Source organism: Bombyx mandarina, chromosome 18, assembly GCF_030267445.1.
Source record: "Bombyx mandarina strain Sakado chromosome 18, ASM3026744v2".
Lineage (NCBI taxonomy): Eukaryota > Metazoa > Arthropoda > Insecta > Lepidoptera > Bombycidae > Bombyx > Bombyx mandarina.
The window spans coordinates 10,723,166-10,748,161 of NC_143224.1; the positions used below are offsets into that span (position 1 = coordinate 10,723,166).

Sequence of the window (24,996 nt, forward strand, 5' to 3'; positions counted from 1 at the left end):
ACTTCACAATGACAATTTCGGTCTTTTCAGTTGACATGTTGGTCAAATTCTCCCATGAAAAATCGAAAATTGGTAATCGAATCAAATCTATCGTTCCAAGCTTTTATCGGATTAATTAGACGTTTGTTCTATGGCGCGTGAACAATATGTATTCTTCCTACTCATATCTGAATTAACTAGCGGTCGCCCGGTAGTCGAAACTCGACTATAATTATTTATTTAAATTATAATTTCTAACATTATTATGGTTCTATTGTCAAAGACTTTACTTCTATAATCACAGATTTCGCCAAGGCTACATTAAAGACAAATAGTATTAAAGATAAACATTATTAATCTATTCTCAACTTGACCTCAGACTTTAACAAAAAACAAAATAGTAGGTATGCGTGTATGTATCAAATACATGGTAGTGTGTGTAATATTTTCTTTATTGATTAAATGTATCATTTATGCATTATTTAAAAAAAAATAGCATTGTGCATTTCTTCTCTATATTCTCTATAAGTGTTGAAAATTTCATACTCCTCCGTCCGCGCAATTTTCATAAAAAGAGATACAAAATATATAGATATTTCTGACTCAAAAAGTCAGTGACATATGTTTCCTCTAAATAGTGATTCAACCTTACAGTCAAAGGAGTTCCTCTTGAACCCACATATTAAGACTAAATCATTAATTTAAACAAAACATTTACCAAATTACCAGATTACTAATTACTATTTTATACTATATTACTATATTATATGTATAAAACTTCATTGTTATCTCCTTACAATTTTAAAATAAATACAAATAGTTTCAAGAAATAAAAAAAGTTTATTATATTTCCATTTTGGAATAGTATAAAATTTAATCAAGAACAATCCCAGTTATTTCGCTGATCCAGTTCAGATATCTTTGCACCCTGGTGAATACTGAAGGGATCCGGCTATTGCAGCCCGAGGACCTCACAAAGGACGTCACTCCGATCTGTGAAATATCAAAAATAAAATTTAAAATAGTTTCAATTTGACCAAATAAATCATAGAAACAATTAAAAGCAGGTTAGCAGTAAGAAAGAATTGATGTTTTTACATTTCTACCAGAAACCTGAATGAGAATAATATGATACTAATAAACTAGATTATAACGGCATAGAACATGTTTAAGTCATTTCATATTATATGTAAATGGTAAATTTATTGTATATATATATTCTATAATAATATATTGCCAATAGTACACCATCAGGAAGAGATCGCTTTTAGTGATTTTTTTTTTATTGCTTAGATAGGTGGACGAGCTCACAGCCCACCTGGTGTTAAGTGGTTACTGGAGCCCATAGACATCCACAATGTAAATGCGCCACCCACCTTGAGATATAAGTTCTAAGGTCTCAAGTATAGTTACAACGGCTGCCCCACCTTTCAGACCGAAACGCATTACTGCTTCGCGGCAGAAATAAGCGGGGTGGTGGTACCTACCCGTGCGGACTCACAAGAGGTCCTACTACCAGTAAATTTTCTCACCTTTTAAAAGACCACCTATTGCTCAAATCTGCTTGTTGGCTGTTTTTTTTTAAAAGTTAATTGTGCTTTGGTGTGCAATAAAGTGTATTCTCTCTCTCTCTATCTCACTCTCTAAGTTAAAAGGATCAAACGATGCTTACCAAAATAGTTTCCTCGGTCGCAGTAAAATATATCGTCATAGGACCACCATTGTCGCCCTATACAAATAACAAAGACTCATATTAATTTAATTTTACGATTTCATGTATAGTTTTTCAGAACTTCGTCCTACGCAGAGAATTTGTCTTAAATGGAACTTGTATCTGCACTAAGATAATGCAATGGATACTAGAATATCTCTAGTTTGGACATAAGGGTTGCGGTGGCATTCATCATCATCATCAGCCCACAGTCGTCCACAGCCGGTGTTGCGTTGTGGTATCATTAGTTATATAGTGGTATTATTAGTTATAGTAGTGGTTGTATTATTAGTTTGATATTTTTATTAGTTCATAAGTGACAAATTAAAGAAAATAAAATTAATGAATATAAGTAATATGAAATAGATGTGTCGGCCTTGGCGGCTGGAAATGAAATGGAAAAGTGTCATAGCAGACGTCGCTCGTTGACACTTTTGACGTTCCGAATTCAAACAGCTGGACATAGGCCTCTCCCAGTCCACAACACTGAGCCCGGTCTTCATCCACCTCATCCAACTCTTGCCGGCAACCGATCGGAGGTCATCGTACCACCTAGCCAGCGGGCGTCCCACGTTAAGTTTTCCGCTGCGTGGTCTCCCCTCAGGAACCCATCGGCTCCAGCGATCGTCAGTTCTACGGCATATATGGTCAGCACACTGCCATCTCAGCTTACTGACTCTTTGAGTTATGTCAATGACTTTCGTTCTGTGTCGAATAACCTCATTCCTGGTTTATCGATCAAAGAATGGCTCTATTCATGGCGGTGACCTTGAGTCCTCATTATTTGTTACAAACAAGCTGTAGGCTAGCGCTGTCTTATCTAATAACAAAATTGAAGACATAAAATAAAATTAACAAATGCTGAGTTTTTATGATCGTTGCTTTTTATTCGGGCGCCTAATTGTTATAATAAACTAGCAACCCGCCCTCGCTTTGCTTCGGAAGCTGTAATTTATTATTGATTTCTCCACTATTTAATGGATGTTATTATACATATAAGCCTTCCTCTTCAATCACTCTATCTATTAAAAAAACTGCATCACAATCCGTTGCGTGGTTTTAAATATTTAAGCATACATAGGGATATAGGGACAGAGAAAGCGACTTTGTTTTATACTATGTAGTGATGATGGAGCTTAGTCCTGTAACTCACCTTACAAGTGCCAGCGTCAGTGTCGAATGTACAAACAGTATTTTCGGGCAACTGATTGAAGTATGAAGTGTTGCAGAAGGAATCAGAAATCACGGGCATCAACTTCTCACGAAGCGTCGGTGATATAAAATTTATACCTGTAGATATTATTGATTGGATTACAGTATTATGTTTCTTGTTTATTTGGTTATCATTAACAAAATCCTGGACGCTTCTTTTTTTTTATTGCCCTTGTAGACAGACGAGCATACGGCCCACCTGATGGTGAGTGGTTACCGTTGCCCATGGAATACAGCAATGCCAGGGGCAGAGCCAAGGCGCTGTGTACCGCTTCATTGTGAATTTCGCTTTGTTTTTTTGCTTTGCCTCTAGGCCTCAGCTAACAGGGGAAGGCTTACTACGAACTTCCCCAGCGCCCATTCCCAAATAATCCCTAATAGCACGAGGGTACGGCTACGCGATTGCATCTACCGTCAGATCGAAGTCGCGACCCGTTGACAAGAACCTCGGCGGACTCCTGCTAAAGTTCACGCTGAACTTTTCGGCAATTTGACGAGTGCGTGTGATTTGGTTGCTGCTACCGCTGTGTCGAACAGACCTCAGAGTGAATCATAATGATCCTTTTTTTTTTTTTTTGATTGAAAGTTTACTGGTGGCCCGAAGGCCTTTCCAGTTTCACCAGGACAGGTGGGCGAGCAAAGGCTCAGCCAAGAGGGGTGGGATTTGCTAACAACTGCCCGAGCGCCTCCGAAGGAGACCTAACAACTCAAGAGCAATTGTTTCGCGAATGAATCTACTACCGGATCGGAATCGCGACCCGCTGAGAAGATCCGGCGAGAAACTCAGCGGGCTGATGCATGGGTTAGGTTGCACGTCGACCTCTTTGTCGAGTTCGACGAGTACGGTTACCGGGGTCCCTAAGCCTGCCCCTAGTATTAGAGCTGAAGGCATCTAATGCAAAGGTTATTGGATCTGATGGATCCGTAAGGACGTGTCTAGGGCGTCGACGGTGACTGGCTCCTGCATGATCAGGATTCGGGGAGTAGTCAGCGGCGGCAACGATAAGGCGATTATCATGATGCATAGCCTTATCGAAGTATCGTTCCGACGCTGACTTCATGTATTTCCGAATTGATTCGAGGCCCAGGTCATCGTGTAGGTCAACGTTCCTCACGAACCACGGAGCCCCGACAGCTAACCTGCAAAAGCGGGATTGTAGGGATTGGAGGGTGTCTATGTGTGTGCGGGCCGCGTGAGCGAACACCACACTCGCGTAAGTCATGACGGGCCTTATGCAAGTTTTGTAAAGTGTCACCTTGTTCCGAAGGGACATTTTACTCCGCTTACAGATCATGGGGTAGAGTCTACCGAGAATAAACGCGGCACGGTCACGGACTGATTTTATATGCGGGCGGAATGTCATCGATGCATCCAGGGTAACGCCCAGGTACTTGACCTTCCTGGCCCAGGGTATGGGTTGTCTAAAGAGAGTAATCGGGGGTGTGAGATTCCGCCTCCTAATCCGGGAGGAAATCCGTGTGGAGCTTCCCCTCTGAAATAGCACCGCAGTACTTTTCGCTGGGTTGATGTCTATGCGCCATTTTCGGAACCACTGTTCTAGGGCTAGGGCTGCGCTCTGAAGCTTCTTCGCGATTAGGGACTTATTTCTACTAGAATAGTAAACAGTCGTGTCGTCGGCGAATAAAGCTAAATGGGTCGGCGGCGACCGGGGAATATCGTTGACGAATAAGCTAAATAGGAGGCATAATGATCCACGGGGACGAGTCTAGTACGTCGACCGTGGTTGGCTCCTGCATGAGTCAAATCACTCATGACCACGACAAGCAGTTAATCATTTCCTGCCGCCATTTAAAAATACCGCTCTGTTTCAATTTGTCATAAATTTAATATTTAGAATAATTATCTAGTTACACGGCGGTTTGACAGCTCTACAGAAACGCGCTAAGCTTATCAATTATACTGAAGCTAAAATACAAGCCAAGATAATAAAAACAATGGTAGAAGATTCTAATAGCACAAAATAGGAGGTTATTTATACATCATCTATTCAACTATCCTAACTTAAAATGCTAGTTCACTGGCCTAAAATTGGACTAATTCTGTGTACACGAACACACTCAAGAATAACTTGTCACGTGTATCGCGGCCTTTAGCCACATCCACATATTTAATAAGCACATGTGATTTATCTTATCCGCTAATGAACAGATACGTGTGTATATAGCATTATAGGATATAAATAAATGAAAACATGTTTTCATCGCTAAAATCAATTAGAGCATCACATTTTTACGGACATTTCGAAAAAAATAAAAATGGTATATGATACCTTCCGCTGCAATGCCCCATCCGGATGCAATGGCTCCTAAACCAGCGAAGTTGGATGACACAGAATTTAAGTACGGTAGCCGAATAACTTGAACCATTTCTGAAAATAATAAAATAATTTAATAAAAAAGAAACCCGACTTGAACAAAATAAAATGAGAATATCATCACGTAGCCTAAGTCAATTAAATAGGCGTTATTAAGGATAACTCAAAAACTACTGGTCAGATATTGATAAAATTTAAATAGAACTACATTAGAAGTATCCGCTATCAAACAGAAAAAGAACTATCAAAATCGGTTGACCTATTAAAAAAGGTCCGACATCAAAAATACAGTCGAATACTAGTGGTAGGACCTCTTGAGAGTCCGCACGGGTAAGTACCACCACCCCGCCTATTTCTGCCGTGAAACAGTTATGCGTTTCGGTTTGAAGGGTGGGGTTGTAACTATACTGAGACCTTAGAACCTATATCTCAAGGTGGATGGCGCATTTACGTTGTAGATGTCTAAGGGCTCCAGTAACCACGTCTCCAGTGCCAGTGAGCTCGTCTACCCATCTAAGCAATAAAAAAAAATACTCCTCCCTTTTTTAAGTAGTTTAAATTAAAATTTTAGTGACTCAACATTATCATGTGTGGCTCTCCGCTCTGGTGTGGTTTTCTCGAGATCCTATTTGTACTCTGGGCTTATAAGTGCTGGAGCACATTGGAATTTCATTATTTATCGCATTAGGTTTAATTCGATTGCCAATAAAAGAAAAATGCGCGATACATTTCCTAATCTTTACAGAACATTTCAAGAAGAGAGATCAGTTGTAACATAAATAAATAAGTAAATTTTAATTGTATTCGACTTGAGTGTGTTTTTATACATATCTCTAACACGAAATAGATTATGCTAAGACAGAAGGTCCACTATTGCGTCTCAGAGAGTTTAATTGTGACAATATTGTTTTGCATTCTGTTATTTTGCTTTTTTGATAAAACGCTACAGAGAAGCCTAATAAATATTTTACGCTGCTATAATAAATAAACAATACAAACAAAAAAGTGATTTACTGATAAAATTTAATCTTTTATTTAATGTTATCGAGTCACGTGTTTCTTGCGATTATAATTAGGACTTTATAAAAATTGTATAGTAGCTAAGCTAAATGTTTACGTTTTTAATACACTTTTTTTTATACCTATAGATTATACACGTCTGAGTTCATGGTTACAAGATTTCGTGGGTAATCTGTTTGCTATTTTTTTTACCGGCAACCGAACGTCGATGACGTAATTAATATTCGGTCAGATATAAAGAAGTTACATATTAATATATAATATATTAATAGGCAAAAGCCCACTGAGTTTCTCGCCGGATCTTCTCAGTGGGTCGCGTTTCCGATCCGTTGGTAGATTCTGCGAAGCACCGCCCTTGCTAGGCCAGTGTTAGCAACACTCTGGTTTGAGCCCCGTGAGCTCACCTACACGTCAAAGAGAAGCTGAAATAGCTACTGTTAGTCATATTTGTTTAGCAGCGATTCAAGACTTTCAGTGGAATTTCAAAAAATTACAACACTTCTGCTTTTACTTTTACAATAAAAAAGAACAAAAAAGAAAACGTCGTACATAAAATTAAGCAGTAGTAGTAGTAGTAGTCCCTAATGTTTTATTAGGTACGGTGTTTAAGACATTCAAAGTCGTCCCCGAACCCAGTACGGAAATCAATTAACACGTCATGTAATCGGCAAGTGACGTAAATATTTTATACTAATCACCCCCTAATCGCTTGCTCATAAATGACGAGCAATATTACTTACGCCGTCACAATTACTTAATCAAAATTTAGTAGTGCGGCTTTCTCGAAAAGTTCTCGAAACATTAAAGCACTTTTTTCAATACGTATTTGCTGGTAGCCTAAGAATCTACCAATCGGAATCGCGACCCACTAAGAAGATCCGGCGAGAGACTCAGTGGGCTATGTCTATGGCTTAGTTTATAGTGAGCGGTGCTTGAGGGGCCTAAAATCACCGAAAGTATATCCGAGGGATCCTTGCACGTCATTACGGATCCTCCTGATCCATTAACGGTGCTTTTAGGCACCACAAGTACCGGTCAGCGTCCTCGTCGAACCCGTCGCTTGCGACGAAGGGCTCGACGAGCGAACTAACCCATAGACACAGCCCACTGAGTTTCTCGCCGGATCTTCTCAGTGAGTCGCGTTTCCGATCCGGTGGTAGATTCTGCGAAGCACTGCTCTTGCTAGGGTCAGTGTTAGCAACTCTCCGGTTGAGCCCCGCGAGCTCACCTACTAACGTTAGGGCGAAGCTGCAATAGCCTCTCAAGGCTATCAGCATAGGTAGGATAAAAAAAAAAAAAACCGAGGGATCCGATAAGACATGTTTTTTTTTTTTTTTTTTATTGCTTAGATGAGTGGACGAGCTCACAGCCCACCTGGTGTTAAGTGGTTACTGGAGCCCATAGACATCTACAACGTAAATGCGCCACCCACCTCGAGATGTAAGTTCTAAGGTCTCAATTATAGTTACAACGGCTGCCCCACCCTTCAAACCGAAACGCATTACTGCTTCACGGCAGAAATAGGCAGGGTGGTGGTACCTACCCGTGCGGACTCACAAGAGGTCCTACCACCAGTAAAATGTTTCAGGCGACGGCGACTTTGCGTTGCCCCGTCGCCTGGGTCGGACATTTCGTATACCTAAGTATATCGGATAACGTTTTGCTTTACTTTTACGCATGTACTATTCGATAATTATCTGACTGATTGTATCATTTAATACATATATTTATCGTCAACGATTTGACTTTGTAACATTTGTAGAACCGTTTAAAATTAATAAGAATCTATATAGTAGGTACAGATTTTAAATATCAGATAAGAACATAATATTATAGTACAAAAGATTATTTTTTTAAAGATTTTGATAGTACAATAATTGCTTTTCTAAAAATTCTTCATTACATTAAAATCATGCTCAAAGTGAAATCTCGCCTTCAGAAACATGAGGTATATTATACTTTTATCAAAATCACTTTTTTACTTGTCAGTAAATTAGTTTTGTTTTTCTCTTCTAGACGCGACTTCGGGGCCGAAGTTTTTAATAAATATGTTCCTGACTAATATAATTTCTTCCTAAATATGTTCCTTATTTTGACAAATATGTTCCTGAAAGCAGTCGCAAAAATATTTTATCTAGAATGCCTTACATCAGAACCACTTTCAGTGCAATTTGATTAATTAAAAATCTGATATCCGAGATATGCCTCAGCCGGAAGGTGAGGCATCCGCGGTCGCGGCCCACCCAGTCCGCGAGAACCGGGCGGACCGCCTCGACGGTACGGAGGCCGGCCGACGGGTCTCGCGGACAGGGTTATCGATCTTTTATTTATGACAGAAATCTTTAAAACGACTAAACTACTGTTTATTGCAACAACAACAATAGCTTCTAACGAACGGCGCCGAATTTTATAATAATAATAATAATAATAATAATGTTTTTATTTCAAGTATCCATGACTCATATAAATTGTTAATAAAACTTGACCTATGTTAGTAGTTATATTTAGATCACAATGAATTACTGTGGTAACATCCCATGGGAGATGGCACCACAGCGACCCATGTATATACAGTCCAGCCTGCTTGCGATCATGCTCAGGATACTGTTGGAGCTGGCCCTCACTCTGTTTACCAGAGATGCACACCTCTTACGCATGGTAGCGTAAAAACAATCTATGTGCGCGTCTGCAAACATCCCTGATGCGCTACAAAAGCGGGGCAGCACCACCAGCACCCTAAACGCGTTATTGTATTGAACACGGAGAGCATTGTACGATCTTTGAGTATTATTATTATTATTATTATTATTCATTTATTTATTTCACACACGTTGTTATTAATCGTCTTTTCGATCGTCCGATTAGTGTTTAGAATTAACAAAACTCGCAATAACCAAAATATGACTAGAATCTCGCACCTTGAAACAAGAAAATTGAAATACTTTCGAACACCATTGAAGTGGAACATAGGACTTCAAAAATTCAGCCAAGAGGCCAAATAGGTCAAATACTTTATCTGTGGTCGCACAAATGTCACAGCCACCAATCAAACCAAAGAAATAATAATATTATATATTTTTTAAATTATGACGTTTCAATGTATTTTAATATATTATATAACTGTGCTATATAAATATTCAAACTTACCAGTTATTTGGACGACATTGGCTAAACGTAGCAGTGCCAGGTCGTTGGCGAAAGTGGCTGGATCCCATTCCGGGTGCACTATTATTTCTACGACGTTCACGATGCGGCGACCGTTTTCGTAACGATCATACAATGAATGCGCCCCAAGGATAGCCTGAACAATAAATTTCTGATTAAATCGAACGAAATCTTCTAAAACATAGCCCAGCGGAATTTCCCATACTTGTGAATGAGTAACGTGTAATTTTCCTGCTGCTCAGTCTTAGAAATAGTAGCGTCCAAAAGCACCCACGATTGAGTAGTAGATCCATCAAGATAAGACTTGGATTGAAATTATTATTGACTCTTTTTTTATGATCGAAAGATTACTGGTGGCCCGGAGGCCTTTCCAGTTTCACCAGGACAGGTGGGCAAGCAAAGGCTCAACCAGGAGGGGTGGGATTTGCTAACAACTGCTCGAGCGCCTCCGAAGGAGACCTAACAACTCGAGAGCAATTGCTTCGCGAATAAATCTACTACCGGACCGGAATCGTGACCCACTAAGAAGATCCGGCGAGAAACTCAGCGGCCTGATGCATGGGTTAGGTTGCACGTCAACCTCTTTGTCGAGTTCGACAAGTAGGGTTACCGGGGTCCCTAAGCCTGCTCCTAGTGTTAGAACTGAAGACGTCTAATGCAAAGGTTATTGGATTTGATGGATCCGTAAGGACGTGAAAAAACGCGCTCAACATGGGGCGGTTATTAGCTCACGGTGAGCCGAGTTGAGGGTACTTATAGTTAATAATATCCACGGTAAGCGGTTATCAACGTTATCAAAATTTTTGTTTGAATTTGAATGCATTTGAATTTGTTTGTCGAACGGATAACCGTTGACCCTTCTCCATATCGTAGGTGAGACAATTTGATAATAGATCAATATTTAATATATTTTCTTCGGTTTCCATAATTAAAACATTTTACTGGTGGTCTTATGAATCCGTACGTGTAGGCACCTTTTTTTTCCTACCTTATCTGATAGCCTTGAGAGGCTATATCAGCGTCGCCTTAACTAGTCGGTGAGCTCATGGGGCTCAAACCTGATGACGTTGCTAACACTGACCCTAGCAAGAGCCGTGCTTCGCAGAATCTACCACCGGATCGGAAACGCGACCCACTGAGAAGATCCGGCGAGAAACTCAGTGGGCTGTGTCTGAGGGTTAATTTACTCGTCGAGCCCTTCGTCGCAAGCGACGGGTTCGTCGAGAACGATGACCGGATAGGCACCACCAACACCACAATACTACCTATTTCTGCCGTAAAGCAGTAATACGTTTCGGTTTGAGGGGTGGGGCAAGCCGTTGTACTGTTAAAACTGAGACCTTAGAACTCATGTCTCGAGGTGAGTGGCGGCATTTACGTTGTAGATGTCTATGGGCTGCGGTAACCACTAACATCAGATGGACCGTGGGCCAGGTGGCTCGTCCAACCATCTAAGCAATAAAAAGAATCTCGTATCTGTATCAGTATCCATGTTCTGTAACTATGTATATAAATCAATATAAGTTAAAAAAAAACTAACAAAATACGCTTTTATAGAAAAATCAACTAAAAAATAGAAAATAAATTTTAATAAATTTGAATTAAAAATAGTGTAAGAAAAAATGATTTTATTGTAAAAAAGCGTGGGTGCTTTTCAGGATATTATCAAAATAACCCTTCTACTCATATCTGTTCATAAAATATTTATAACTACTGATACCATTTTTTTAAACTATTTATTACTTATTTATTTTTAATTTTTTGGTTGAATTTCAATTTTTTGAATATTTTTTTCCCTTTTTTTTAAATATCGAACTGTCATCGGTCCTTAATAAGTATACCAAAATTCCGAGTTAATCCGACGTTTTGAAGGGGGTAAAATCATGTTCAAAGATTTCGTTACATACTAACATACGTCTGAAGCTAATAAAAGCGTATTAAAAACTGCATAGATTTATCAAATTTACTGCTCATATTTAACTGAAGTATTCTGTTGTTTACCTGCACATGATCAACTTCCTGACCGTCATGGAAGCAGCAGTGCGCAGCCGTCAGCACCCATTCCTGATGAACTAGGGAGCCCCCGCAGAACCCGAGCTCGCCAGTGGTTCCTACCCGTTTGTACAGAGCTACCTGCGTTTTGTATACGATGCAACGTAACTAATGTCATTTTGGGACTGGCATAGGTACTTTTAGAAAGGAATCCAAATTCAAGAACACGTCAGAATTTTGTGTTAGAAACATTATCTGCTGCTAATTCCATGTTGTCAAACATTATCCAAAAAATACCAGGAGATAATTATGTATAATACTGGCCGTAATCGCCTGCTTTGCATTTAAAATTAACATTATTTTTTATTGTCGTTATTAATAAGGTATCCAACACTCATATAAATATTAGCCTATCCATTAAGTACATGTATTTTCTACATGGATACCAAGTTTTAAGCCAATCGGATGCATGGTTCAGTAGTTATAACGGATCATACGTAAAAACCACTGTATATTTATATATTAGTATAGATTATCGTGAAAGAATTGAATTCTTTAAAGTTCAACAATCGAATAGTATTTTAGAAGAATGTTTCCAACAAATATTTGGTATTAAAAAAAAAACATTGATAATATAGTACCTGAAAAGGTCGAGAATTAGGTTCGGTGATTTCACCTCCAGTAATCCTCGATTCTCTACTGCATCCAGACCCATCACATAACAGACTAGCTCTCAAAAACACGGGGAAAACACTAAACACTAAAAACCACAACATTCTCGCTGGCTCCAAGATCTAAAAGTCGCTGTGGGAAAGTAATTTTATCTTCTTATCCCAGGAAATGTTTCGAGTGTTTCTGATAATCGTATCTATACAGAGATATTGATAAGAAATGGGTCATAGATAAATTCATCTAATGCATATTTTGTGTGATGCAAGGTTGGTATTAAAAGTTATCGAATAAACTCAAATAGGTTTCCTTTGATAAGACAAGCGGCAGACATTTTTATAGATGGTAAATTAATAATATTAATAAAACTAGAATTATTTGAAAACATCTTTTATTATATTTTCATCAAAAAGTAAAATTTAAAATAAAATATTTAAACATAGTACGACATGCAAGCGTGAAATTGTGGCAACACTAACGTTACAGACGTTTAAAACGCGGGAGTTGCCACATTCCCGTCACAATACAATACGTAAACAGAACTAAAACGTGTCACCTTAATAATAATAATGTGTAATTCAGATATATGTACGTATAGCTTACAAAAAATAACAATCGTGTAATTGGCAGTTAATAAAAATAATTTGAAAAAAAAAAAAAAAGACATTACAGTATAAGCACTCGAGGCTCAAGCGTTAATAATAATTACAAATCTGAATACGTTACTGACGTGTTGGAAGTCGCTGGTCGCGGCACGGCGGGGCGCCTCTACATCTCTACTCATTTCATACATTAACCAACTATCTATTAGATAAAATGTTATAACATTAATAATTTAAATGCTGCGTTGAAGTGAACAGCGACACTCACACGTCACAAAGAAGACACTTTAAATATGGAAAATATCTCTAATACGTAGCAGCTTAATTACACAACTCATATTGCTTCTGGAAAGCAGTCGATAATGTGAAAAGTCAATGAACTCGGTGTCCTAATGAATTTAAATGCGGTCGCTATCGCGGTTTTCAGCCAAATTTTACATTTAAAAACGAAACAATTAAACACCATCAGAACAGAGGATTGGTCGAAAGTTATAAATATTTAAAGAATCGATTCGAATCAATGTTATTTTCTAGTCAAACAAAACGTACATTAAAACTACCTCCATTTTATATATATAAATATTTCAATCATAGTCATTTATATTTTATCTGAATTCAAAGACTTATTTTAATAAATAGCGTCGCATTTAGAATTTTTTTTTAATAATTAATAATATATTTAATAATATGTAATTTGATAAAACTTTTTTTTTTTTGTTAAATATAATTTATTAATTTTATTAATCAAACGCGGGTGGGATCGTTCGCGCTCGGATAAAATCTATTTTTCGATACGAAACAATAAATATAGAAGGCGTTTCATACATGCAAAATCGAACATTCAACGTTTTGTTTTGTACGCAACGTGAGATACAACGTTGCCGGCGGCGAAGCTTGCAAGCGTCGGAAGATCGACCGTCGCGCGACCCGTGCCTCCGGTAGCGGGTACCGCACGGGCGCCGAGGTCGACGACCCCTCATCTCTCGACTCGACGAATTAGCTGAAACGACAAACAACACTATTAGCTTATCGATATGTGCACGTTAATGTAACTCTGTGGTGACTCCACTTCGATAAAGCGGCACGACACGAGAACCCTCTCATCATGGCCGCCGGTAACTACATTCCCGATCCTGCGGACAGAATGGAAAGCAGTCGACGTCGCACCAAACACTTCATTTCGGATCCTCCCGATCCACTAACGGTGCTTTTAGGTACCTCAAGCACCGGTCATCGTTCTCGTCGAACCCGCGGCTTGCAACGAAGGGATCGACGAGTAAATTAACCCACAGACATAGCCCACTGAGTTTCTCGCCGGATCTTCTCAGTGGGTAGCGTTTCCGATCCGGTGGTAGATTCTGCGAAGCACTGCTCTTGCTAGGACCAGTGTTAGCAACACTCCGGTTTGAGCCCCGTGAGCTCCCAGTGAGCCGCCGAACCCAAGTCTCGATTGCTTTAGGATAACGGCTATCCCAGTAAGGAAGATTTTGTTATACAGGAGAGACTATAGCGCGACCCCCTTCGAAAAATTATGACGTCAACAAACAGACAGGAGCAAGGGAGATATGTGAGGCTTAAACAAAGCGAATTTTACCATATTTTTATTATTTTATTAGGTAATTTCATCGTTTGTATTCATTTTGTTTTCGATTTCTTTCTTAAATTTGTGAACGACATCACGGCTCGCCTGGTGTTAAGTTGTTACCAGAGTCCATTGCAGCAATAAAGTGAATGCCGAAGTCTATTATATCTGTCTGCGTCACGGCAGAAATAGGCAGGGTGGTAGTACCTACCCCTTGGGTAATCACAAGACACCTTACCACCATTAAAGTATAAAGTTATGAAACCCTAAGCGAATCATTAAGACCCCGATTCCATTAATGGAACCTTCTATGTTAATTTTAATTTAAAAAAAGTCTAAATGATGAATAAATTCATTTCTTAAATAAAGGATATTTTTAAGCAATCGATCAAACTGAATCTATATCATGATCTAACGAAACAATGATCGATGAGTACGCGATAGACATCTGGGGACATCAATAATTAATCGAAGTTTTATCATAAATACTAATTTTTTTGACCTGAGATTATGTAAGTAATGCAAAAAAATTAATTATTTCGCTTGATAATTCCGTAATTATATGATCAAATATATTTGTTGAGGCGCCAATAAAAAATAATAAAATGTAACCTACGAAACGAAAGTACAAAAAACGCTATAGGCGTAAATAAAAAAACAATATAGAGAATTTTCACATATTATAAAAACTTAATAAGAATTGTAATTTCTAGATTGATACGGAAATCACATCATCAATTAAATTCTATACATGAATATTGAAATACAGGGTGGCCCATAAGTCCTTTGATATGAAAAAAAATTATTAAAATAAAACTAATTACATTATGAATTAAATTTTTATTTACATAAAAAGCTTAAAAAACGGGAATTATTTTTTGAAAATAACATCTCCTAAATGTAATCCGTTGCGATCACGGCACTCTTGCAAACGACGTCTAAAATTGTCGATGACTGCGCGGCACGTCACTGCTGAAATGCTTGTCATTTCTCTGCGGATGTTTTCTTTTAGGGCCTCAATTGACCGCGGGTTTGTGTCGTATACTTTAGCCTTAAGGTAGCCCCACAAAAAAAAATCCATCGGGGTCAGATCTGGACTACGTGGAGGCCAGGAAATGTCTCCTCTCTTAGAGATAACTTTGCCAGGAAAAAGTTGACGGATAACGGGCATAGCAGTGTTAGAGGTGTGAGAAGTGGCCCCATCCTGTTGAAACCACGTCCTGGCATTAAAGCCTGAAAAGTTTTGCAATTCTGGTATGAAAAACTCTTCGATCATAGCCACATATCGCTTACGAGTTGACTGTGTCGGATTTTCGCGAATAGACTGTGTCACTGTGTCTATGTTTTGTTCCGTACGTGACGTCCTTGGGCGACCCAACCGCGGTTTATCTAACGTCGAACCGGTCTCCTCGAACTTAGCAACCCAGAGTGTCGACAAAGTTGTGTAAACCTTTGTGTTCTCGAAATTTACGCCGCGCAACGGTTGCCGAATTGTCGTTTTTATAAAACTCGCGCACACAAAACGCACGGTCCGCTCCGGTAAAACGCTCCATCGCGACTAAATTCCCAGAAACCGAAGTTACTCCCCACGCTTCCCCTGCACCGCTCACGCGCGCCCTGTTCGTTTTATTCAAATTTTACTTTTCAAAGGACTTATGGGCCACCCTGTATTAATGGAAATTACAAAATAAGTAAAACCTTAGACGCGCTACCAAATTTGCTATACGATTTAAACATTTCAAATCGAGGTAGATGTGCCGTGCATAGAACTTTACTGGTGCTAGGACCTCTTGTGAGTCCTCGAGTAGGGACCACCACCCTGCTTATTTCTGCCGTGAAGCAGTAATGCGTTTCGGTTTGAAGGGTGGAGCAGCCGTTGTAACTATACTGAGACCTTAAAATTTATATCTCAAGGTAGGTGGCAGCATTTACGTTGTAGATGTCAGTGGGCTCTGGTAACCACTTAACACCAGGTGAGCTCGTCCACCCAACTAAGCAATTTATAAAAAAAAGTAAGTTGTTTTCCATTTATTAACACAGGCTTTTTGTTATGATTGAAGGATTACTGGTGGCCCGGAGGTCTTTTCAGTTTCACCAGGACAGGTTTGCGAGCAAAGGCTCAGCCAGGAGGGGTGGGATTTGCTAACGCTGCCCGAGCACCTCCGAAGGAGACCTAACAACTCAAGAGCAGCTGCTTCGCGAATGAATCTACTACCGGATCGAAATCGCGACCTTCTGAGAAGATCCGGCGAGAAACTCAACGAGCTGATGCACGGGTTAGGTTGCACGTCGAACTCTTTATCAAGGTCGACGTGTACGGTTACAGGTCCCTAAGCCTACTCCTAGTGTTAGAGCTGAAGGCGTCTAATGCAAGAGTTACTGGATCTGATAGATCCGTAAGGACGTGTCTAGGGTGTCGACGGTCACTGGCTTCTGCATGAGCAGGATTTGGGAGTAGTCAGCTGCGGCAACCACACAAGCTATCATCAGTGAGCAGAGGCTATTTCAGCTTCTCCCTGACGTGTAGGTGAGCTCACGAGGCTCAAACCGGAGTGTTGCTAACACTGGCCCTAGCAAGAGCAGTGCTTCGCAGAATCTACCACCGGATCGGAAACGCGACCCACTGAGAAGATCCGGCGAGAAACTCAATGGGATAAAGCGTACTCTCGCTTACACTATTAGCTACCATGCACATGCTTCTATTGTTATAACAAATTAGTTTAATAATAATCAAAACCGCCAACAGTTTCGTGGCGAAAACAAAAACATGCATAATTAAATAATACATCAATCTTTATCATAATTAAATGTCAAAATCGTGAATTAAACATGTAAGAAAAAAATAACTTTACTAAACTAGAGATATCTATATGTACACCCTGTATATAATAATAGTAATAACAACCATACGGGGTCGTAGATATAGAGATCAATGGGTGTATAAATCCACCCTGTATAATTAGATGGATATTTATCAGTAAAATGGCAAAATAAAATCAGTGAAGCACACTTATTTTACTGAATATCTATCTTAAACCATAATAATTAATAATCTAAATAATAATCGACTGCTGTTTCAGTGCAACTTAAATCCGAAGCGTTAATGTAATTATGATAGAACAACACTTGTAATTCCTACAACAGATACCATCGTATCAATAAAACATTTAACATTAGATGTGCTCAATTTTCACTATCATTATTAGTAGTCAGAGTAAGTTGTCGCTTGTGAAACACTTGATTTACAAAATATCACTCTTTAGAGTCCCTCGCATATTCCCATATCCAAACCTTACAGCTGGAACCGTCGATAAATCGACTGTCTATTAATGCGTATACAGTGCGTCGCGTCGGAATACCGACTATTGCGCAGTTTGAATATAGGTATTAAGTATCGACCTGTACGCACGTGTAACGCGCGCACGTATAACATTTTTAATAACTTAATAACATTTATAAATAAACATTTAATATTGTTTTTGAAGTTTGAATTTAACAATGATTTTTGTATTTTTATGAAGTAAAAGTTTTAGGAGGTATTTTTTTTCGAAAATCCTTTAGCAATTACTGCAAAATATGTGAAAATAAGCTCTTAAACACTAAAAGGGTTAATTAATATCTCTGGGCATTCCACATCACGGGAAAAGCTTGTGCGCCATCTACCAGACAATCGCTGCCGGTATTTTTTTAGGCATATAAATAGAATATAGTTTTTTTTATTGCTTTTGTTGGCAGACGAGCATACGGCCCACCTGATGGTGAGTGGTTACCGTCGCCCATGGATGTCAGCAATACCAGGGCCAGAGCCAAGTCCCTGCCTACTGTAATACTACTATATATACGTAATAGTATAAATAGGCGCAAACGCCACTATTGGCAATAATTAACATAATAATATATAGTTTAGTTTATTCTATGTTAATATTTATTTATTATTAGCAAGAAGCGTTGTACACGAGAGGCGATTAAAACTTGTGTCTGAAGTGGAGAACTCTCTGGGGCGGGTCATTGAAGACACAGGTTTGCGCGTTCACTGTGAAGAAGGACCCTTTTGTCATGGCGCCGGAATTTCAAGGAGTATCCCTGCAGCTTTCCGCGAGTATCGGGATTCTGGGGGTCGATATTTCGAGCGATGTCCAGTTTCGGAGTCATTTGGAAGGTAAAGCCAAATTGGCCTCTAAAATGTTGGGAGTTCTCAACAGAGCGAAGCGGTATTTCACGCCTGGACAGAGACTTGCGCTTTATAAAGCGCAGGTCCGACCTCGCGTGGAGTACTGCTCTCACCTCTGGGCCGGGGCTCCCAAATACCAGCTACTTCCATTTGACTCGATACAGAAACGGGCTGTTCGGATGGTCGATAGTCCTGCTCTCGCGGATCGCTTGGAACCTCTGGGTCTACGGAGGGACTTCGGTTCTCTCTGTGTTTTATACCGCATGGTCCATGGGGAATGCTCTGAGGAATTATTCGAGATGATTTCCTCATCTCCTTTTTATCATCGCACCTCCCGCCATCGGAGCAGAGTTCATCCATATTATCTGGAACCGCTGCGTTCATCGACAGTGCGTTTCCAAAGATCTTTTTTGCCACGTACCATCCGGCTTTGGAATGAACTCCCCTCCACGGTGTTTCCCGAGCGCTATGACATGTCCTTCTTCAAACGAGGCTTGCGGAGAGTACTTTATGGTAGGCAGCGGCTTGGCTCTGCCCCTGGCATTGCTGACGTCCATGAGCGACGGTGACCACTTACCATCAGGTGGGCCGTATGCTCGTCTGCCTACAAAGGCAATAAAAAAAAAAAAAGATGTAACTGTTATTATACCATATTTAATAATTAGCAGACACTGTTTTGATGTGAAAATGTTCAGAATATGTTTAATGTTTATATTATTGTTTAAAAACACAAATGACTGTATAAATAATTAATTATGAATAAAGCATAAATATTGATAATAATTTATATTATAATTAACAGTAATAATTAAGTATTGTAATTGTTATGTAATGATGTTGTTGGCGCCATCTATCATTAGGCTGGATAATAACAATGTTAGTTAATATTACTTAAAAGTAATTCACGTAAAATATTACGGTTTTACATAACAATAAAACCGATATTATGTGCCGAGAAGGAAAACATACAGCATTGTATTATGAAGAAGCAGTGTGTACTTAGCTTAGATTCCTTGTCTATGTCCAACCATAGACCGTCAATTTAGTTCCATCTTTAGCCGCTAGGTGCTGCCAGCAAGTATAAAGGGAGCGCAGCCATCTTTGATCTTCATAGTCTTCACCAGGAAGAACTTCCTGCAATGCTGTATGTTTTCCTTCTCGGCACATAATATCGGTTTTATTGTTATGTAAAACCGTAATATTGATGTGCCTTTGGAAAACATACAGCATTGTATTATGAAGACGTGTTTGTTATCTGCTGGTGAAATTATTAAGCAAAACGCTATGATGAAATAGGTAAAGCCATAATAAAATTATGAAGCGCAATGATAATGTTCATAATTTATATAATTATTAAATCGAAAAACAGTTGTTAACTTCCACGTTAATTCAATAATTAAAAAATATTTATAAGTTTGTAATAAACATTTTATCTTGTATATACAAGAAAATGTATAAATTGTATAAATGATGTATATACATCATGTAGAAGTAAATGTGTTGAAAAAAAGAATCGTGAGGATCTTTACGAAGCTCTATTATTCGGCAATAATTATTGTAAACGTTTGGATGATTTGCAATTGCCTCTAGAAAGTATTTCGTCCATTGGTTCATTATCAATCCATCTCAGAGGCTACTGCTGATCTACCACTTCTTAGAGATGCGTTGATGCCATTACCTCGTAAGGTTGAACGAAGACCAGTTTCCAATTACAGTACGGGATGCCGCTTTTGTGACAACACACATAGTTAGAAAAAAGTCCTTACGAATCTTACCGGGCATGTCTTTAGTTTCATGTTTAGAAAGCACTTATGCAGATTATTAACGAAAATGGATTTCAATTTTAGACCCAAAGACTGGTATCAGAAAGATGTTTTTCTCTGTTATCAAAGAAACTGTCTTTAGAAATGTTGAGCAAAGTAAGGTCATTAACTCTGCGTCCCGTAGCCAGCAACATGGTTGTTGGTGTCCTTCAAGCTACATTGAGGCGTGATGTGGTGGCTGGGTTTGAAGAAAACCAGTTTAGAACTATTCTCGGATCTCATGTGAATGGGACTACACTTAGTAAAATTGTAATAAGTAGTTGAATTTTGTTTAGCTATTCCGATGGCTTTTTTAAATTAGCAATTTTTATTAGAGAGCTTGAGAATGTTTGCTGTCCTACATGTATTTCGCCCACAGAAAGTCGACAGCGCTGCTTTATGATGCAGAAGGATTGTTTTATAGGCAAAATTTTCTTTTTGGAAAAGAAGAAAGAATTTGGCAACATCTGCAGACTTAGGATCAATTTTAAAACTGTAGCACCATATGCACCATCTTCTAGTTGCTGGTAAGTATGCTGACAAAGTGGATTGACACCAGTTAATTTTCAACAAATCTTCTCCTGTTTAGACCAGTCATTATTTGTACAACCTCCCCCCCCCCTTTCTAAGCTTTCAGGGTTAATGTTTAACCTGTGGAGGAGGCAGGTTTTGGATTTCGTGCGAGTTATCTAGCGTTCGGGATCTGAGGGCTTGGAAACCCAAATGCTTTCGCTCAGTCTGGGAACACTACCAGGTAGGTTCCCTAGACACTGTTGAAGTGAGTCAGTACTTTGGGGAGAAGGTTGAGAGGAGGAATTCTCCATGCTAGTTGCATCCTCTACGGTCTGCTGAAGGTATCCAATCTTGGTCGGCGAATGGGTTTATATCCGGATGACCCCACTTTCGAAAAACTTTTGTGGTCACTTGTGGTAAAAAGTGCCATTTCGCAGGTTGATTTCCTCGTGATAGCCTGTCGGCTATGATGTTGTATCTCCCCGAGAGATAAGCTGACAGTTATCTTGAACTTATCGCTTAGGTTTAAAAATCGAAAGGTCAACGTTAGAGAAATACTTTCAGATTCATTTTGATTGTCACTACCATTGCAAATAGCTCTTTTGTGGGTGAGCCGTTTCTGTTGTTGAGCTGACCATAGACAGGACGTTAATATTTTGTCTAATTGTAACCCCTACCCATGTCCGAAGCTTCCGTTGCCAGGAAATGGTTGGTTTTGGGTCTCGGCAATGTTTGACATGTGGCTCCGCGTCAGCACTGCATTTGTAACCCCTACACATGTCCGAAGCTTCCGTTGCCAGGAAATGGTTGGTTTTGTGTATCGGCAATGTCTAACATGTGGCTTCGCGTCAGCACTGCATTTAATTGTTAACACATGCAGGATGGCCTGTTTTTTACCCCTTTTCTTGAAACTTCGCAAGAAAATTTGCAAGTTAGCATAGATTGATGTAATTCCGTCAGAGTTTGAGCTAGGATGTTGTTGAGTGGCCACTTCGTTTCTCGCAATTTTCCATCGAATCCCTAGACATGTCATCTCTTGAACCAGTGTACTAATTGATTTTTTGTAAGGCTGACTTGGCAGCCCAAATAATCCAAGAGCTTTACAGCTTATGTGGCCTGAAGACTCAACTTGGACTTCTTTTGATGGACCTGGTGGGATTTGCGTAGGTGGGATAACACTCAACATCCCTTTGCACGCAATGTTTCCGCGACCGAGCATGCTATGCAAGCAAAAAAGGTGTATTTGTCTTCATGGACCAAGAAAAAGTCGCGTAGGTAGGTTAACATTTGACTTCCCTATGTACGTAAGGTCTTCGCGACCGAGCATGCTATGGGAGCAAAAACGTTTATTTGTCTTGGTGAAACAAGATCATGTCGTGTAAGTAAGCTAGCACTTCGATTTTGCACGCAATGCCTCCGCGACCGAGCATGCTGTGGAAGCAAAAAGGTGTATTTGTCTTCAAGGACCAAGAGAAAGTCGCGTAGGTACGTTAACATTTGACTTCCCTATGTACGCAAGGTCTCCGCGACCGAGCATGCTATGGGAACAAAAACGTTTATTTGTCTTGGTGAAACAAGATTAAGTCGTGTAGGTAAGCTAGCACTCGACTTTGCACGCAATATCTCCGCGACCGAGCGACCGAGCGACCGAGCGACCGAGCACCCTATATAATGGAAATTGACATGCCAGCCCAGATAATCCAAAACCTTCACAGCTTCTGCAGCCTGAAGTTTCAACTTGGATTTGTTTTGGTCGACCAAAAGGAAGTCGTCTAGGTAGACTAGCACTCGAGTTCCTTTTGCACGCAAGGTCTCTGCGACCCAGCATGTTATGGAAGCAAAAAAGGTTAATCCAAAAGCTTCACAGCTTCTGCAGCCTGAAGTTTCAACTTGGATTTGTCTTGGTCGACCAAAAAGGAAGTCGTCTAGTAGACACTAGCACTCGAGTTCCCTTTGCACGCAAGGTCTCTGCGACCCGCATGTTATAGAAGCAAAAAGGTGTGGCTCTGAAGCCAGACCGAAGGGTAGGCATGTCATTTCATACTAACTCATAAGAAGGTACCGATTCCTTCCTGGAGGTACTGATACTGGTACCTTGGTACTGATCCTCAAGAAGTATCGACGAAATTTTGCGACTGATACTAGAAAAGTATTCCTGAGAAATGTTCAATTCTATCATCCAGTCCCCTGGGTGGAGAAAGTTTGGTACCTAGGTGTCCGAAAACAGTTAGGTGTTTTATCTTTACGACCTTGTTCAACTCTCGAAGATCCAAAATTGGACGCATTGATCCGTCGCTTTTCTTCCGCAGAAAAAAGGTAGTTTTTTTTTTTTTTTTTTTGTTTTTTTTTTTTTTTTTTACGGTATTTGGTAACCATACATGGTTTACAAATTATTACAATTTTGGTGGCACTCAGTGCCTCCCGTCGGTGTCTTCAATTGCCCCCCTCTGGATTGTGCCAGATGTTACAGACTATGATTGTTTATAATGTTTGGCTTACCTTTTGTACGAGATCGTGACAAATAGGATTGTAGCCCTCCGAGGGACTGAATAGATTTCAATTTACTATTATCAAACAAAAATTCCTCAATGAGTGGTGCGTTGGCAACAGGATACTTTGTTAGAGACCACGGAAATTAAACTTTGACGTGTTATTTCTATACATACGGCCCTTTTTTCCGTATACAATTTAAAACGCTTTTTACGGGTAACTTGTACGACGGAGACGATTTGTCAAAGTTTTCAGTAATTATGTTACAAAGATTATTAGTTTAAATCTGTTGTGTTTTTGTCAAAATTTCCGTATTGACGAGATCAATTTGTTTACAACATTTTTCGTTACATTCAATTGTTACACACAGTTGATGCATTATTAGATTTACAACGTCACTGACCTGGTGGGATAACGAGCCGATTCGAAGATCGACCGTTACCTTTGAATCCCGTCGTTTCTTACGCAGAGACTCCTTTTGTTCTTTTTCGCTTGACGAGCTGTTCGAACGCGAGGCGTCTCCATCGCGTCTCGCCTGGACATCTTCCCTCTCGGAAATTATGGAGCTTGACTCAACATCACCTCCAACAGATGACGCGTGATTCATGGCGTCCGATGATAGGATTGGTAAATAATACTCGTAATGATTGCAAAATAACACTCATAGAAACACAAAATAAATATTTTTTTGCAATTAATAAGAAGTCGAATAAATATTTGTGGACTTGCGACTTCACAGTACGAAAGTACACAACGCTATGAAGATCAAAGATGGCTGCGCTCCCTTTATACTTGCTGGCAGCACCTAGCGGCTAAAGATGGAACTAAATTGACGGTCTATGGTTGGACATAGACAAGGACTCTAAGCTAAGTACACACTGCTTCTTCATAATACAATGCTGTATGTTTTCCAAAGGCACATCAATAAATTAAATGTTAGTCATGTAAAAATCACTAAAATATGTATTTTGAATATTAAGCTATATTTTGTGAATTGTTTCACAGTAATTACATTTGTTTGTATAAAAGAAGTTGTAGTTGCTATAACCATCAAACACAAAATGGCTATTTGTGTAAGAACCACTGAATAACTCAGGCGTGGCTTTTTGTTGTAAACAAGTAATGTTGAAGTTATACAGAATTGTATTGTATTTTCATTGTAAAAGAACTTATGTGTGAAAACCCTGGCTTAACGCCGACATATACTACGTAGTATAAGTACACTATTACGTAAATATATAATATTATACTTATTGTATATCAATCAGTGTTATCTTTATTTTATATTTAGCGTATCTCAGAGAGTATTATCGAATTCTTTCGCCGTGCAGTCATAATGTTAAGACTTATGGACGAATTTTAATTATCGAAGTATCCAGAATGCAATCAAGATAAAAGTTTTTGTTGGTTTTGAAATTATCTTGATAAATTAATTTCGCATAAGTTTTTTATTGCATTTCACGGTTCATCTGACATTAAGTCGTTACCGGAGCACATAATTATGACATCACGAAATGCTAAATCATCTTTTAAACCTGAGGTCAAAGTCGACTATAACAACTGTTCTAAGCCAGAAAGTTCGTTTCACAGTAAGAAATCCGGATGCTGATGCCTACCCGTGCCAGTTCATAATATTCTTAACTATAAGAAATTAATAATTTATATTTATAATAAATATTGATAAATACTGGTGGTAGGACCTCTTAAGAGTCCGCGCGGGTGGGTACCACCACCCTGCCTATTTCTGCCGTG

General features: G+C 39.3%; 2 protein-coding genes across 25 annotated transcripts in view; both read right to left on the reverse strand.

Annotated features, from left to right (window-relative positions):
* Positions 1-799: 799 nt before the first annotated feature.
* LOC114252771 (brachyurin) lies at positions 800-12,307 on the reverse strand. Its single transcript, XM_028187401.2, has 7 exons — positions 12,057-12,307; positions 11,425-11,556; positions 9,406-9,559; positions 5,194-5,292; positions 2,844-2,980; positions 1,652-1,708; positions 800-972 (listed from the first exon to the last, which is right to left on the reverse strand). Exons 1-7 carry the CDS (start codon positions 12,189-12,191, stop codon positions 853-855), a joined length of 834 nt encoding a protein of 277 aa, XP_028043202.2. The 5' UTR covers positions 12,192-12,307; the 3' UTR covers positions 800-852.
* Positions 12,308-13,390: 1,083 nt separating this feature from the next.
* beta-Spec (spectrin beta chain) overlaps positions 13,391-24,996 on the reverse strand; it is an 80,621-nt gene continuing 69,015 nt past the window's right edge. For 17 of the 24 annotated variants that reach the window (XM_089735030.1, XM_089735028.1, XM_089735025.1 and 14 more), the window contains one exon: positions 13,501-13,686. Coding sequence is in view for 7 of the 24 variants with exons in the window: in XM_028182234.2 (XP_028038035.2) it covers positions 13,683-13,686 (4 nt within the window). In the remaining 17 variants the exon portion in view is untranslated. Of the gene's footprint in view, positions 13,687-24,996 lie in introns of all 24 variants that reach the window. The other 7 variants (XM_028182234.2, XM_089735029.1, XM_028182170.2 and 4 more) reach the window with 1 other exon arrangement.

Excerpts from the sequence above, each read along its gene's own strand:
- LOC114252771 (XM_028187401.2), bottom strand. The coding sequence starts at position 12,191 with ATGTTGTGGTTTTTAGTGTTTAGTGTTTTCCCCGTGTTTTTGAGAGCT. Across the intron at positions 9,560-11,424 it reads AGGAAGTTGATCATGTGCAG|GCTATCCTTGGGGCGCATTC; the intron begins GTAAACAACAGA and ends TTTATTGTTCAG. Across the intron at positions 2,981-5,193 it reads ATGGGGCATTGCAGCGGAAG|GTATAAATTTTATATCACCG; the intron begins GTATCATATACC and ends TAATATCTACAG.